This window comes from Poeciliopsis prolifica, unplaced genomic scaffold (genome assembly GCF_027474105.1).
Source record: "Poeciliopsis prolifica strain line A6 unplaced genomic scaffold, Auburn_PproV2 SCAFFOLD101, whole genome shotgun sequence".
NCBI classification, from domain to species: Eukaryota; Metazoa; Chordata; class Actinopteri; order Cyprinodontiformes; family Poeciliidae; genus Poeciliopsis; species Poeciliopsis prolifica.
Genome location: NW_026562476.1, coordinates 791,640 through 809,334, shown reverse-complemented (window position 1 = coordinate 809,334; position 17,695 = coordinate 791,640). Strand labels below are relative to the sequence as shown.

At 39.8% G+C, this 17,695-nt stretch overlaps 1 protein-coding gene across 1 annotated transcript; it reads left to right on the top strand.

The window, feature by feature from the left end:
- Nucleotides 1-307: 307 nt before the first annotated feature.
- On the top strand, nt 308-15,996 carry pom121 (POM121 transmembrane nucleoporin). The gene is made up of 13 exons (XM_055023503.1): nt 308-888; nt 2,153-2,359; nt 2,454-2,603; nt 5,785-5,865; nt 6,865-7,036; nt 8,365-8,453; nt 8,533-8,612; nt 9,778-9,896; nt 11,236-11,335; nt 11,415-11,672; nt 11,888-13,351; nt 14,090-14,188; nt 14,641-15,996. The coding sequence occupies exons 1-13, from the start codon at nt 341-343 to the stop codon at nt 14,739-14,741; spliced, it is 3,468 nt and encodes a 1,155-aa protein (XP_054879478.1). The 5' UTR covers nt 308-340; the 3' UTR covers nt 14,742-15,996.
- The last annotated feature ends 1,699 nt before the right edge of the window (nt 15,997-17,695 follow it).

Here is a 17,695-nt window from a genome sequence, read left to right as displayed (position 1 = left end):
ATATATCCAATATAAGTGAAATATATATATATATATATATATATATATATATATATATATATATATATATATATATATATATATATATATATATATATATATATAGGCTCCCAGGCCTCTGGTAGAGGACCCGAGCTCAGAGGATAAGAACCACCCGCGGTGGGTGAGAAGGGAATTTTTTATATATATATATATATATATATATATATATATATATATATATATATATATATAATAAAACTGTGATTTCTGACTTTGCTCGGTTGAGGGCGCTGGCGCACCGAAACTTCCCAAAGCAGCATGAAGAGATACGAGAGTCGTCGGGCGGCGCGCTACCGCCATGTCACCTAGAGAGAAACATTTAGCGCTTTTCTCTGTTTTATGCCTAGTTTTGCTAGTGTTTTATTATATACCTATCTTTGTTTACGGAACTTTAATTCTATCAGTCTGCTGTTTTGCCTTTTACTATCGCAGTGGAGATCATCTTCCCGCCAGGTTAGGCCCGAGTCCTCGGGGTGGGCTACACATCCCATCCGTGTTTCGGGGCTGGTTGCCGGGCTTGGAGACGACCGGCGTGTCGTTTGCTGTGCGGGGAAAACCGAAAAGGAGCATCAGCGGCTACAGAGCTGAGCACAGAGAAACAGAGGGTCACTTTAGACAAAGACCCAGTGAAACCGGAATTTACCGAAAGGAAGCCTTGTCAAGCGACTCATTTCTTTTCAGCCCCCGGGATTTTCTCATGGGGAGTTATATCGGGAAAACCGAAAGTCCAACCGCCGACCCTGGGAGGCCAAGAGCCGGGAGAAACCCCCGAGAGCATCTACGGGAAAGGCTGGCCAGACCCAACCATGCTGTCTATACCCCGAACAGGAGACTTTCATTCACTGGGTAATTAAACAAGAATATAAAGACGTGTCTACCTCCTCCTTTAAAATTTCTAACCAATTCATCCTCGAGATGAAAGTTTATTGGCGGGTTTAAATTTGCTCATTTTCACTTATATTGGATGGTAGCACACAGATAAGGCTCGCAGGGGAAGAAACGTAACAAAAAAGCTTTTAAAACTTGGCATTAAAAACCTTTTTGAAATATCAATCAAATTGCGAACTTTTGTTGCTAACTAGGGTTAGGTAAAAATACAACCTTTCTCATGAAACTACTCAAACTTGATGGATTTGAGCCTTTTACCATTCTAATGAGTTGCCTAGTAAACCTCAAAAGTAGAAACGAGAAGACATAAACCATTTTCCTAAGAATTGTTTTTAACTTCCAAACCCTCCTTTTTTTTTGTTTTGTTGGGAAGTTAATCACAAGCAGCCTCTCATTTCTTCAAATGTTGCTCCCAAGCTGTTCCAAAAATAGATAAATCAATAGTTAAGTGATATAATTGAAGGCAAACTGTATATCAAACTGTTAGCCCTTCATATTACTCGGTAGTCATGAAGTAGCTCTGAGTTGCAAAAAGGCTGGTGAATCCTGATCTGGAGTGATTTAAGGTCATGTGATCTGATGAAGTGATGAAGCTGAATACTTTTTATATGCACAGTATGACCTGGAATCTACTAATGGACATTTAATTACAGTATTACAGAAAAGAAAACCGTTTTAGATGATCTGAGGTTGCTGCAGTTGGTCATGTCAACGTTGAAGTCAGCTCAAGCTACTGAATGACCAGGTTATTCCAGCAATTTGATAGTAAATAGTTTGACATAGGTAGTCTATATAGAACATATTATTTGAGAAGAACCAATCAAAGATTTTGTGGCGTTTTTCTCTTCCCGTCCTTTACAAGACATCATAGGTTTGTCTTTGATGTAAGTTTTTTTGTGTGACAAGACATTTTTATATTTTCAACAAGATAAAGTTAAAGTGAGTAGCATCCGTCTCCAACTTATGAGAGCAAAAATAAAATGACATGACTTAAATAAATTATTTACCTTTGTACTATGTACTGTTGTAAATTATGTCATTTATTCATATAATCGTGTGGCACCCTGAATGAACAGCTGACAGACTTCTTCAGACAATATCTTCCTTGTAATCATTCAGGTCACACTTATTATCAAAGAGAAACGTTTGCTATACTAAACTTTTGCTGTATATTTCTATATACGTGATGGAAGTGATATTTACCTCACCATGTTCCTTGCAGTGATACGCTGGGTGTCCCGGGGAGGTTCACCATCACGCCTCAGCGTCACTACCCCTTGCAGCAGCTCAGTGTGTCCTCGGTGGGAGTTCTGCCTCCCGTCAGGTGGGACGGCTTCAGAAAGAAGAACATCCTCAGTCCTCGTAATTCCCCGTCTACCCTCAGCCCCGTCACCGTTAAGATTGCAAGACCTGACCACCGGAACCCCAGGTCTCATTTTGTTGCATAACTCTTAATGCTTATTGAACTGAAAACTCCAAACAAGTCTTCTAAAGTTTAGTTGCATGTCTGGTCTGGATTCTAGTGTGAACCATCAAAGCTGTGCCGGGCTCACCCGGGTCCCGACGGACCCCTGCTCTCGAGAGAGCGTCCTGAGGGTGTTGAAGGAGAGTCGCAAGAGGGAAGTGGAGGATGAGGACAGGAGCTTCACCACAGAGCAGAGGAGCAAAAGAAGGTAAATATGACTGGATCAAATTAACATAGGATATATTTTTCTTTAAAGATCTTTAGATTTAGAAAGTATTTCATTCTTATTTCTAAAAAATGAGAAATCTAGCTTTGTTGGAGGAGCAATCAAATCTGTAAGAATATTCATCCCATGGTATATTTCACCCTTCTATTGCTTTAACAAAGTAATTATGACCAAAAAAATATCATTTTTTTACAAAGAAATTACAAGGTGAAAACCAAGTTTCATAAAATAATGACAATTAAATAAAAATATGTAACATTAAATAAATTATTGCGTATTTATTCACTCTCTTCAAGTCTGTGTGGATAGGGCTCCATTCCACTCCAGGTAAATAGACTCAGCTAAAACGATGAGTCAATTATTGAAGTAACATCAACTAATTTAGTAATTGAATACCGTATTTTCCGCACTATAGGGCGCACCGCATTATAAGGCGCACCTTCAATGAATGACATATTTTAAAACTTTTCTATAAGGCGCTACCTTATACATCCATTAGACAGTGCTGCGCTAAAAGGAATGTCAACAAAACAGTCAGATAGGTCAGTCAAACTTTATTGTGAATAAACAACTGTTTTATTATTTTCTCCGAGGTAAAGTATTAATATTTTTGTGACACAGTTTATCTTTTAACAACAGTAAGGTATAACATATAGTGCAACATTTATATTATATAGTGGAGTGGAACGTTTCCTCCATTTCAGGAAAAAACATTCTGATGCTGTTTACGGTAAATTAAACATTTGTGCAATCACAATATAGTAACACGTAATAGTGCAAAGCAATAACAATAACAATAATAACTCAAATAATAACTCTAAAGCAATAGCATAATAGGCTATCTCAATGTTGTTCACGTTAATCCCCATATTAACAATATGACCAACCTTGTTCAACTGTAAACACACACACACAAAAAAAAAAAAACATGTGAAACTCACGTTATCAGTTCATTCCTCATCTACGAATCCCTCGAATTCTTCTTCGGTGTCGGAATTGAACAGCTGGGCTAATGCGGCATCCAACACGCCCGGCTCCATCTCATCAAAGTCGTCATTCACCGAGTCAGTGTCTCTGTTGTTGTCAGTTCAGTGACAATTCCTGCCTTCTTGAGTCTGATATATCAGCCCAGGCATTTACGATCCACTGGCAGATAGTGGCGTATCGTCCGGCGCTGTCTCCCCGTCTTGGTGAACGTGTGTTCGCCTTCTGTCATCCACTGCTCCCACGCAGTTCGCAGTCTCGCTTTGAAAGCTCTGTTGATGCCAACATCTAGTGGCTGTAGTTCTTTTGTCAATCCACCCGGAATGACGGCGACGCTTCACTTGCTTTTTGACGTTATCAGTAATATGTGAGCGCATGGAGTCGTAGATCAATAGGGATGGAGCTGTGTGAAAAAACCCACCCGGTCTCTTCACATAAATTTCTCTCAACCATTCACTCATCTTTTCTTCATCCATCCATCCCTTCGAGTTAGCTTTGATGACGACGCCGGCTGGAAAGTTTTCTTTTGGCAAAGTCTTCCTCTTGAAAATAACCATGGGTGGAAGTTTCTGGCCATCAGCCTGGCAGGCGAGAACTACAGTGAAGGATTTCTCATTCCCTGTGGTGCGAACATTCACCTTACGTACTCCAGTTTTATCCACAGTGCGGTTCACAGGAATATCAAAAGTAAGTGGAACCTCGTCCACATTGATGATATGCTCTGGCCGGATCTTTTTTCAGTAATCTTGTTTCTGCAGTATGTGCGGAAATTGGCCAGCTTTTCTTGGTAGTCAGCTGGCAGTTGCTGGGAAACAGTAGTTCGTGTGCGGATGGAGAGATTACGTCTTTTCATAAACCGAAAACACCAAGAAGGACCGCCTCTAAATTCATTGATGTTAAGTTTGCGTGCTGGCGCTGTTGCCTTCAATCGAATAGTGATTGTACTGACACTTCTACCTGCTGCTCTCTGCTCAACAACCAACGGTTCAAGTTTGTCCTCTAACTGTGGCCATCTCGCTTTGTTCCCGCGGAAACTCTGTTTCGTCTTCTTTACTTGGCGCAGCTCATCCTCTTGCTTCCTCCACTTCCGCACCATTGATCGTTAATGTTGAACTCTCTCGCTGCTGCTCTATTCCCGTGTTTTCTACTGCGTGACTGATCGCCCTGAGTTAAACTCTACGTTGTAAGCGTGTCTCTTAATAGGAGCCATTTCAGGGTCTTTACAAAAACACACAAATGGAAATGAAACGCCGTTTAATATAGCTATCCCAGTATGCACCGCATACTTCTTCTACGGGGAAAATGAAGTCTTCTTACCGTAGTTGCCAGACCTATTGCGGCTCAATATTGATTGATATAATGCGCACCGGATTATAAGGCGCATGATCAGCTATTGAAAAAATTTAAGGCTTTTATGTGCGCCTTATAGTGCGGAAAATACGGTAATTAACTTTTTATACAGATTATACAGACTCTGAAACATGGCATTTTCTGAGCAGTAATTAAGTAAAAAATGTTTTGACTTTTGAATTTAAAATTTTAGCTTCACCTGGTTTGAATTGTTAAAGAAAATCACATATAAGGCACCTTTTTCAATTCAATTATTAATTGGGTCATCAAAAAGGTATTCACCAGATCACCCCTACAGTATTTATGCCCTCAGTAGTTTTATGTTCCATAGCTCTATTTAATTATCATTTTGTCTTTAATTTTCTCTGATATTAAAAGGTTAAAGATTTTTTTTTTCTTTTGTCAAAAAAGCCAAATTATAATCATCATGATTGGTCAAAGCACTAAGGAGCTGAATACTTTTTATATGCACAGTATGACCTGGAATCTACTAATGGACATTTAATTACAGTATTACAGAAAAGAAAACCGTTTTAGATTTTTAGCAAACAAAACCTTTTCACTTTAATCATGTATAGAGTTGTGTTATATTGCTGAACTCTTATCAGTTGATTATTCATCAAAACTGCACCCTAATAGGAATGTGGAGCATAAATGGTATACAGCAGAAACAACTAAAATTTCACCTACAATACAAGTCTACTGGCTCATCGCGGTTATGCTTGTTGATTATGTAATCAAATGGCAGTAATACTGAGCAACTGATTAAGATCGTTACACATCCCTACACCCTACATTTTCACTAATCAGTTCTGATTCCCCTCCTCAGGCGTAATGACAGCGATGGAAGTTCTCATTCTGCTTTTGAGCCTCTGCTGCCCAACGGAACTCCATCCCAGCTGGTCCCCAAGTGAGTCAGTCAAGAGTCTCCAAATTCGGACAGATTCTGCGTAGTCTGGAATTTGATTCAAAGGGGAGCTGTCATGCAAAATTCAGATTTTGCAATGTCTTTGTTCTTCCATTTGAGTTTCAATTGCTTCTAAAAACAGCCCACGCACTTAAAAAAAACCCTGACATCTTTTGGCAATAAGTTGATGTTTTCTGGTGTCTAGAAAACAAGCAACTTCAAAATTCTCCCAATTGTTGAGTTACACTGAGTGATTGCCTAGTAACCCCAGCCTAGGTCAGGCCATCACATAGCAACCCAAGTGAATCTCCAGAACTTTTGGTCAGCTGGTGCAGCAGCCACTGTACAGTGGCTGCTGGAACACACAAGTGTTTTATTTTTATATTGTCATTCAGAAACCACTTGCTGCATTCTTGTTTGTTGTGCAAGAGGCTCAGCTTCTGCTTTGCAAAGATGTAGGATCATATAATTGCATATTTTCAGCATTTTCAAGCGTAAACGTTGAGTTGGATGGTATGACCAGCAGCAGCTTATTTGGATTTAAAGTGACAAGAGGCCCGAGGAGTTCAAAATAGGGAGAACTAAGCAGACTAAAGCTGCTTAGTTCCACTAAGTCATTATTTAAGAATGACTTAGTGGAAAAAAATGCAATGAACATGTTTTGCATAGTCCACAGACCTATCCTAAACGGTTCAAGGAAGTTTTTGAGGTCACCTTTAAATGTTTTCTGGTCTTTGATAAATATGGAAAAAGGAAACAGTATAGAAAAATAGTTATTTATTCCCCTTTCTATTGTATAAAAGTCTCACTTACCTCCTCATCCATCCATCAATCAGTTTATTCATCACTCAGCATCCATTCATCTAAGTGTTCCCCATCCATCTTCCTTCCTCACTCTGGTTTTTACAGGTTCCTTGTTTTTTCAGAAACCCTTGTTACTGTGAGACTAAGTGTTTGTGTCACTGGTTTTTCTTTTGTTTTGTTTTTTGTTTTCTCTCCCAGACCAGGAAGCCTAAAAAGAGGCATGATCTCAGCGATAGATGATACCACCATGAAGAGGTCCCGCACCTCCTCCATCAGCTCCGGTTCTGGGGCTCATGCTGCCAAAGGAACCCCCGGCACCAGGAGAAACGCCATCCAAAGCTCCTACAGCTCCTCAGTTGGCCTCAGCCAGGTACAGCGCCGTCATCGTAGTAGAGATACAGAATTTATTCTACAATTGTTTTTAAACCCTGGGGTTGTGTAGATTTGTTTTAATCACTAACATGACACAAGGAAAATTAGAAATATTTAAATATTACACATGTCCTGGTACAGATCACTGTCATTTCTATGGCGAACATTGAGCATCTCCATTTAATGTTATCTCAGCGTCTTCCTTGGATCTCTCACGCTTCTTCTGAAAATATTTGAATGTACTCTGAGTAGGTGTATTTGCATTGTTAGTTAACAGTGGTCTCAAAATGACAATATTATTGTTTATCACAATAATTTCTGGGACAATTAATCAGCAAGCAAAATTTGTTATGGTGACAGGCCTTGTTTTACTGTCCTGACATGAGAGATAATCTGTGAAAAAAAATCGATCTCCTGTGTTCTGCAGAATTACATCGCCCGGTCAGAAACAACCAACCAGAACCAGGGCAAAACAGTTAGCCATGCTGTCAGGCAATTTTGATTTAGTAACTTAGGATTGTTTATTTAAATGCAACCTGCATTTTTTACTTGACATTGTTTGATATAGGCAATGTTTTGAGATTTATTTGACTTTATGTATAATTTAGGGCCTTATTGTTAAATATTGTATTAATGATGGCAGGTTTTACAGTTGTCTTTTTGACTGACTACTTGCTGCAATATGCCTGCAGGTTCTTTGCATGTTTTTTATATCTAAATTGGGTGATTTTTATGGTTCCATTTTTCCAGATCACATAAATCTGCATTAGCATGCTACTGTGAAAGAGAAAAATTAACAGCTAATCCATGTGATTGGTATCAGCAGCAAAAAAACTAATCAGAGCATTTCTGAACTATATTAACAACTTTACTGTGGTTTAAATGCAACATACATTTTCATTAGGATTGTTTTCATAGGCTTGAACTAAAAATACATTCAGGGACCTTTCTTTCACTTTTTCTCTCCTTCTACTTCAGACTATCTAGTTTTTCTTCAATTCCAAGAGAAGAACAGTGCACAGTAGCCAGCTTCACAGCCAGACAGGAGCCTGCTCTATTTTGGGTTTTCAAAATGAACAAAATTTTAATGTTTCATAATTAAATTCATTTCAAACTTTGGTTATGGTTAGTACAAGTGTGCAACATAGGCTGTATTTGTATAAATCTCACATGCTTTAAAAATAATATATATTTAAAAACAAAACTTAATTCTGAAGGTGTGGTGCCTTTTATTTTGCTGTGATGGTGCGCCATGATCCATTCCATGCAGAGGAAACCCAACATTAAAGCATTTTTCAGTTTCCACATTCCTGTTCTCCTCTGCAGTGGAAGAAGCGGTCAGCTCCCAGCTCTCCTCTGTCCAGCCTCGAATCATCTCGCTCTCAGACTCCAGAAGGAGCCTCTAAAAAAGCCAGGTCTGTTGCTCTCTGGTTGCCAACAGCCATTCACACTGATATCTAAAGATTGAGTCTTAAATACGTTTTTCACAAACAGAGAGGAAGACATCCAGTCTCCCAGCTCAGCATCTTCTGTGAGGTCAGATCACACAATGTCAGAGAAAACACCCGATACTTGTAAGTCTAATTTACCTTCAGTCTTCCTTTATGCTCAAGAACTTTTAAAATTGAAATGCATAAGTCCATTCTTCCTTTCTTCTTTCCTGTATCTTTGTTTCTCTCTCTCTCACTCTCTCTCTCTCTCACACACACACACACACACACACACACACACACACACACACACACATATACATCTGGAGTCGAGTTGTGGGGGTAACAGCCTTACTAGGGAGGTCTAGATTTCCCTCTCCCCAACCACTTGGGCCAGTTCCTCCAGGTGAATCCCAAGGCTTTCCCAGATCAGCTGAGATACATAGTCCTTCCAGCGTGTTCTGGGTCTCCCCCGGGGCCTCTTCCTGGTGGGACGTGCCCGGAGCACCTCAGCAGGGAGGTGTCCAAGAGGCATCCTAACCAGATAGCCGAGCCACCTCAACTGGCTCCTCTCGATGTGAAGGAGCAGCAGCTCTACTCTGATATTTTCATACAGACACATAAAAGTCATATTCATAAAAGACACAAATAACTGTTTTTCTTCACATCCTGGAGTTAAATCACACTAATTTATAAGTTAAACAAAGTTATTTAAATTTCAAGGTTTTTTTGTTAAATAGGTGCTGTGTTCTCGTACCAGTCAGGTGCATCGGGTATGTGTGAAAGACATTTCAACACAAATTTGATATTTTAGTTCAGTTTTATATTTCACTAGATTAGGGCTGAAATGATTCCTGGAATGATTCGAGTACCTCAATTATTAAAGTTCCTCAAGAAAAATTTACTTGGCTCGAATCTTCATTCATTTACGATTTATTATTTAGTGCACCGTGTTCGGGCCGGGACATCCTTTGCGTTACGCGTAGCTCTCACTTCTGTCTGTTGTTAATGAAAGCTAAGTGTTAGTGGCATAATGTCCAGTGTTCAAGTTTGGCCAATGGGGATTTTATTGATTAATGATCATGTCTTGAGTTTTCATCATTTTTGGGGAACCAATAAGTATCCTTAAAATGACTGGTTGCAAGATGTCATACAGCAGTAAATGTTTTCATATAATAGTGAATTGAAACTTGCTGCTTTAGTTATTTTGCATAGCTTTTAACTCCAAAATGTGATGATGGAAAAGTTTTTGAATGAAAGAAAAGTGTAGAAACTTTGTTTTAATTTTCCAGCTTTGATTCTCTTGTAGCAAAACAAACTCCAGTCAAAGTTCCTGTCACAACAATAAGAGACTCAACTGGAAGTAGTGGGAAAAGAAAAAGAAAGATCCAGCTGGTGTCCAGCAACCGGGATGATCAAATCTCTCTGGTAAGGAGTTCAGAATGTCCAGACTTTACCCTAAACAATACATTTAATTTGCGTTAGAGATTCCTACAGTCTGGAAAAAGATGGAATTGCATTAAAGTTTTTTCTGAGTCAAAACTATTAAAAAGGCAAACGTATATATTTTTTTCCTCTTTCTAAAAGTTGCATCTATCTCTTATGTCATTTTGACCAAATTCAAAGTCTGATCACTGAAGAAATATGTTTTTCAAAAATAGCCCCAAATCATAACTTCATGTCCAACTCAACAGCATTTCACGCCATCACATAACTGGAGACTTGATGATGCTGTAAATTCTGGTGTTTGATTGTGTAAACCCCTGTCTTGGCTTCACTTCACTGGCTGCCTGTTTATTTTAGGATCCGTTTTAAAATTCTTATGTTTGTTTTTAAATCACTGCATGATCTTGCCCAGGCTTACCTCACTGAGCTTCTTCACCCTGACATACCTTATCGATCTCTCAGGTCTGTAGATCAGTTGCTCCTGGAGGGACAGAGATCTAGAAGGAAGCTCAGAGGGGACAGAGCTTTCTCTGTCGGGGTCCTAAGTTTATGGAATGACCTGCCTTTGCAGGTCCGAGGCCCCTTCACTGTCCACTTTTAAAGCTCGTCTTAAAACCCATCTATTTTACTTGGCTTTCAACTCCAGCGAGATCTAGTTTTACATTGTATGTTTGTTTGTTTTAAACTGTAAGAGTTTTTATTTGTTTTTATCTATTTTATGTACAGCACTTTGTAACAGCTGTGGTTGTTTTAAAGTGCTTTATAAATAAAGTTGGTATGGTAAATAGAAAATGCTACCTCATTTATGTATAAAAAATTTACCATACAGAGGTGAGCCGCAAATATCACCTGACATTTTGCAAAAAAATACATATTTTCTGATAAATTAAATCTCTACTGCAGATTTTTTTTTTCATTCCTATTTTTAGGTTTTGATATAAAGAAAAACAGAAAATGTTTTCCAAAAATGGATTGCTACAGTTATATGGGATGTTATTTGCACATCGTTTCTGGCCTCAGAACAATAAAATATATCTAAATAAAAAAATCTGGTACTTTTGGTGTCTTTTGTTGCAGAAATGAAATGGAAAAGAGCCTAAAACTCTTGGCAGCTCTATAGGTGATGGACAGAATAAGCTAGTAAGAGGAAAATCTTAGTAAACCTTCAAAAACTAAAAAAAACTATCTAGCAAATTCTGGGGAGGGAAAAAATTATGACCCCAGACTTATGCACAGTTTTCTTGGAGTTTTATGACGTGTCTGGACCTTTTTCTAATTTTTGGGAACATAGATTTCAGTCTGAAAGCCTGTTTGTTTGCAGCCTCCACCCCCTGAGCTGGGCTACACCGTCACAGCTCGAGATCTGGACGAAGAGAAAACGGCAGCCATCAGTAAGATCCAGAGAGTCCTGGAGACTCCTGGTGAGTGACTTTAAAGGAATTTGTTGGGAAATTTTGATCTCTTTTCTCTTTCATCTTATTGTTAAATGTTGACGGTTAGCCTTAGAACCAGAGATGTCCATGCGTCCAGGAGCTTCCACCTCAGCTCAATCTGCTGCACCCACGGCCACACTGAGCAGCCTCCTGGCAGCCCCTCTGCCCACATGCACCTCTGTCGTGCCGGTCATTAACCTGGACCCGATTACTGGTGGCTCCAGCAGTGCAGCAGCCCCTGCAGGCCCCAGCTCTCTGCTGGAGGCCCTCAAAGTGAAGATCAGTGTCCCCACCAGCTCCACGTCTGCTGCCAACACCACCACAGGTAACTAAGATTATGTTACTAATCCATTCATCTATTGTTCATTCTGACAATTAATCACTTAATCAGATAAAATAATTTGCACATTCAGCAAATTAACTAATTACTAAATTAGTTTACAAATATTTAAATAATCAATGAATCATAATTGTTTCTGCTGTACTTTAATGCATTTTTGAACCTGCTGTTCCTTTCTGTATCTCTTGTGTCTGCATCAGCCACAGCTCCACCTGCCACCACCTTTACCCTGAAGACCTCCAGCCCAACCCCTACTGCCTCTCAGTCCCAGTCCTCCTCCTCTGCTGCTACTGTGGGCCAACCCTCTGCCTTCACCCAGGTGCTGGCTCAGGTTTCCAAGGCAGCCACCAGCATTCCTGATGCCCCTATAACCGGACCGACCCTGTTTGGGCTGCCTGCTCTGATCAGCAGCTCCTCTGCTCCTTCAGTCTCCACAGTCTCCACCACTGCTGCTCCACCTCTCGCTCCAACCAGCAGCTCTCAGCCCATCAGCACGACTAATCCTCTCCTGACCGCTGTGTTCAAGCCCATCTTTGCGGCCGCCACAACCACTTCCTCATCTGCAGCCTCGTTAGAAACCAAACCTCTGCCCCAGAACTTCAAGCCCATCTTTCCGCAGCCCCCCTCCATCTCTGCCACCTCCACAGCCTCCACCCTCTCTTCTCCCACTATGTCTGTGTTTGGCGTGACGAGCAGCAGTTCCAGTTCGTTCCCTGGCTTTAACGACACTTCAGCTGGCATCGCTACGACAACTCAGCCTGCAACCCTACCAGTGCTTAAATCTCTCTTTGGAAACTGGTCCGCATCACCCACAACCACAACCAGCAGTTGCAGCTCTGCTTCAGTGCAGCCTCCGAGTACAGGGAACATGTTCCAGTTTGGAGCTGCAGCCACCACCGCTGCAGCAACAACAGCTGCATCAGCTCCTGTGATCTCCAAAACAAGCAACTTCGGCATTGGAGCTGTGCGGCCGGATCTCCAAGCTCCCAAAGTGTTTTCCTTCGGTCAGCCCTCATCTAACCAGAGCACCACTACTGCTGCATTTGGGGGATTTGGTCTGGCCAACACAGTTTCCACTGCCGCTCCCACCTCAACTGCAGCCCCTACTGCAGCTTCCGCCACCGCTCAGCCCACCCAGTCCACATTCACTTTTGGAAAGCCAGCATTTGAAGCACCAGCAGCCCAACCGGCCTTCAGCTCTGCATCAGTTACCCCAAAGCCCTTCACCTTCGGGAGCGGTGGCGCATCATCCACAACTGCTGCTGCCGCCGCCACAGCACCGGCTCCATTCACGTTTGCAGCGCCTGCTCCCGCCGCCGCTGCCCCTACATCGGCTCCCACCTTTGGGACTCCGGCTAAACCAGCATTTGGAACCGGCTCCACTGGTTTTGCATTTGGCGCCAATGCAGCCCCTTCAGTCACGCCGAGCTTTGGTGGCTCAACGCAGACTCAGAACTCCTCCACCTCTACTTTCCCATTCGGAAGCAGCAGTGGTGCCACCCAGTCAGCAGCCTCGGGATCAGCTCAGCCTGCGTCTGGTGGATTCAGCTTTGGAGCCAGTATGTCGTGCCCCCAGTTCGGAATGCCAGTTTCCAGTAATACAGCACCACAAATGGGAAGCTTCAACTTTGGTGCAGGTGCTGCTGCTGACAAGCCAGCTTTTGGTGAGGTTTTTATTGAAATTAAAATGTAATTTATTTATAAGAGGGCAGTGCATATTAATCAACATGAACACATCATATAAATATGCCAGGCTAACTCTCATCTGCAGCCTCATAGCAGGGTGACGAAAGAGATTTAAAAAAATCACAATAATTGTATTGTTAATCAGTAACAAAATGTATTGTGATTGACATGGGATCAATATCAATAGATGATGCATCTGAACACTCAGCTCTGGTCCAGAGTAGAACCACACAGCATTCTGGGGTATGTAGGCAGAGGGAAGGCTTTAGCTGCTCTACCTCAAGTTGATTTCACTCGCTCTTTGGTTACCTAGCAACAAACTGTGGAGTAACTTGCACGGCAGTAGTTTAAGATTCGGTTTCTGCCTCATAACTGATTTAAAAAAAGGAAGAGGGAGAGAAAACCGTGGACTAAACAGAAAAGGATTGTGTGTGTTTCGTTAGCAATCATTTGTGGTAAAACACTAAACTTCCTGATGCAGAGAAGTGATCAAACCTGTTGAATTACCTGGAATACGTCTTATAGGCATTGAAATGAGATCATCTGTGTTTAAAATTTTGTGAGTTACATGCTGAGAAGAGCCAACTTCAGTTGCTTAAGTTTTCAAATTAGTGAAAGATATATTAGTAGATAAATGGGCTGTGAAAAAAAATGTGATTTTCAGAATATCTGTAAATATTTCATTGAAATCATGTTTTTTGCGGTTCTCTCTCCAGGGACATCGACCCCGTCGTTTGGCCAGGGTGCCACTCCAGGTCCGATTCCTTTTGGAAGTCCATCAACTCCAGTCCAAGGCTTTAACGCTGGTCCTTTCGGTAGGTTATAGTGACAAACCATTTCCAGACTGATCTCCTATTGTTGAAAGCCTGAAACTGCTGCTTCTAATTTTTGTTAATTCTAATTCTTGACAATGATTTATTGAGGTATATTTGTACAAATCACACCCTTTTAATCTTTTGATGTCCTGCAGAAAGTCTCAATACTCTCACTTGATACTGGAATTTCTCCACGTCCTAAAAAATTCTTTCCTTTTAAGGAAAAGGACATTTCTTACCTTCATTTGTTAGAAAAACTGAGACATTTTAATTTAATTTCTGAGATTAAAATTAATCTCAGAAATTTGTTAGAGAAAAAATCGTGGAAGTTTCTGAGTTTGAAAGGCTAAAAATATGCTTGAAAAATGTATACAGTTTGAGATAAATCTCAGAAAATGAAGATTTTCATCAGTCTAAACCGAATGTAAAGTTTTTTTTTCTGTGCTTCACAGGGTCTCCTGCAACCCCCACCTTCTCTATTGGAGCCGGATCAAAGCCGTCCGGTGCACGTCAGAGGTTGCAGGCACGAAGGCTGCATAACAGGAAGAAGTGACCCCGTTGAACTTGTCCGACACCATTTCTAGAGGACCATGGCAAGCCTGACTGATACCATGGTTTTAGATCCAACATCCGCCAATCAGGCTGCTGCCCTCCTCTCCCATGTTTTCTTCCAGTCCAACAGCAGCGTGTGCTGGCCCAGAGCGCTGAGTTAGCAGAGGAGTTAGTGAATGTCACAGCAGGAGGGAGTCATCCACAACAACATGCTATACTTGAAGAAAGACAGAACAGACAGTCGAGTTGTTGGATTCTGAACAAAAAAAGTACATCCAAAGTTTCTTGCTCTCTTTCAGTACATGGACACTCCTGCCAATTTTGTCCGGAGGAGAAAGATGAGACATTTATTTTTTTACGTAATCTCTGGTTTGTATGTTACCGAATGTTTCAGTACAATGAGTCTAAACAGGAGAAATGCTCAGCTGCTTCAGATGAGGTGCAAGAGTGAACATGCAATTGCATTTAAATTATTTTTTTAATTGGCTATCTGACCTTGTAAATGGATGAATGATGTTTCTGGGCAACTCGGTTTATGTCTTAATGTAGATTTTGCAGATGCTCATGCTTTGGTTGCTTATCAATATTGCAAGCATTCCCAGAGTCCTCCCATGGATGGCCTTTTTTCCTTGAATCCTTATCTTTGTTTTGTTTATATGAAGCATTTGCCAACACTGATGGAAGTAGCGGGTCAGTTTGTGATTAGGATGACTACTTCTGACCTGCGCAGACAGACCAAAGCCAACTGCTCAACTTCATGTCTGTGAAAAGAATATGTGATCTCCAGCTCACCTTTAAATGCTGATATATGTGTGTTTGTACGTGTGAGTGTGTGTTTGTGCCAGACTACCTCTTTTTAACCACAGGCACTGAAATCTTTTGTTGGTCCGTAGATTGGATTTTAATTTTTATTTTAGCTACTGATCTGTGCAAATGGTTTGAAATATCTGCACACCACATTACCCTGATTTCAGAAATGTCATTGTTACAGTGGTTTACATAATATTAACCTAAAACCAGGTATTTTCAAACACGGGCTGAATCTGGACTCTTGGATACAAGGAGTTTTGTTTTTAATGTTTTTCGACATGGTTTCTGGAATTTTTGTCATTATTTTTAATGTCAGTTGCTTCATCAAAATGGTTTGTTGCTTCGTAATGATTGCTCTCTTGTGACACCTGAACAGCAACTGAGTTAGTATTTGATGTTTTTTTTCCTGAATGAATAAAATCACAGTTTGAGACATGAATGTTCAACCTCGTACACACAAAACTCTTAAGTTATGAGTGTGTTTTTTTCTGCGATTAGGTGGGTAAAATAACCTTTGAGTAATTTTTTCTTGCAGTTTTTGTTTTCGTTATTTAAATGTGTATAAAACGATGCTGGGATGTGTAAATAGTCTAAGCCTGGTAAAAATTCACTTTTTAGCTATTATTTAGCATAAAAAGTCTATAAAATGACAACCAAGATATCCTATGTTCCAAAGAGTGATCAAAGAAATTTTGAGAATGATTTAGCAGACCTCGTATCAGGACTTTTACGCAAAAATGGCCATATCTGACAGTGTTCCTAAATGAATCTTTTTCTACCATGTCACCTCAGAATTTTTAGGAAATAGTTTTGAAACAAGTTTACAGTCTTGACTTAACTGTGCTCCAGAATTGGTGCTGGTGTTTTCCTAGAAAAACAAAAAACATCTTGACAAATTATTTAACTGTATTAGTTCTCAAAACATAGCTAATTTTGTGACTATTCGGGCCTAGAGACAGTTTGTTATAAAAATATTTTTGCGCTAACGAAATATTGCACCAAAAATCAGAATTCCTAACCTGAACTAAAGCAAGAAATAAATGTATGTGTACATCATTCCTAATAAATCTTAAATTTCAGTTCAACTTATAGCGTTTTAATTCTTATTTTTTGACATTTTATCCTGTTAACTTAAACAGGCCTTCCAGTAAGGCAAAAAATAGCCTCTTGAAAGCAGTATTTGTAATTCCAGCCATACCTTCCTCCTTGCTAACTTTTGAATGAATTTCTATTTAATTTTCATTCCACAGGGCCCTTTTCTATGCCACACTATTCGAGGTTGAATAAAAAGGTGGCCTTATTTTTGCAGTTTTTTTTAAATTATTATTATTTATTCAACGTTTTATTATCAAATAAAATAAAATTATAGTTATATGTTCAGTGATATTTTCTATGAAAATGTGAACTAAAACACGTTTGAAATATGTTCTAGAAATGTGTTTCTAAAACATGTTTTAGAAAGAGCAAATGCCAGCGATAAGTACTTCTATTTCTGTCAACATTTTTCCTGTTCATTTCTACAAAATAGTATGTTGAAATTGTGGAAAACACAAGTTTGTAAAACTAACAGTAGCTATAACAGTTGATTGATATGTTTCAGTGTTAAACCGTCCAATGAATAGAAAACGTTTTCCTTAAGAATATGTCGTTTTACTTACTGGTTTTTAGTTTATTTCAGCAGAAATTGTGTCAATATCGCACTGCTAGTGGAAATTTATTTTTGTGCAGTGACATTCCTGTCCTTTAGATGGCACTGCAGATTACTATGGGTGTTAATGATGCATTTACGAAAGATCAGAAATGGCCAATTTAGATACGCAAGTCAAAATTTGCAACTAGAAATTAGGTCGAGTGAGTCAAATTGGAATTGCACAGAATTTATGTATATTATGAATGAATGTTATGAAAATACACTTTAAAAGTTATTCCTTATTTAGAAAGCCATTTGCTGAGAGTTTCCTTAATCTATTAACATGGAAACACAGCAAAAAAAGTTTGAAATATTCTTCATTGCAACGTCAATGTTTGAAATCATTCGAAGCTGATGTGATAAAAAATTAAACGTTCTCTCATTGTAGTACTTGTGTTTACGAGTTGAATTTCATAACCTTGAATGCAACACTCAAATATGACAATCCAGCGCAT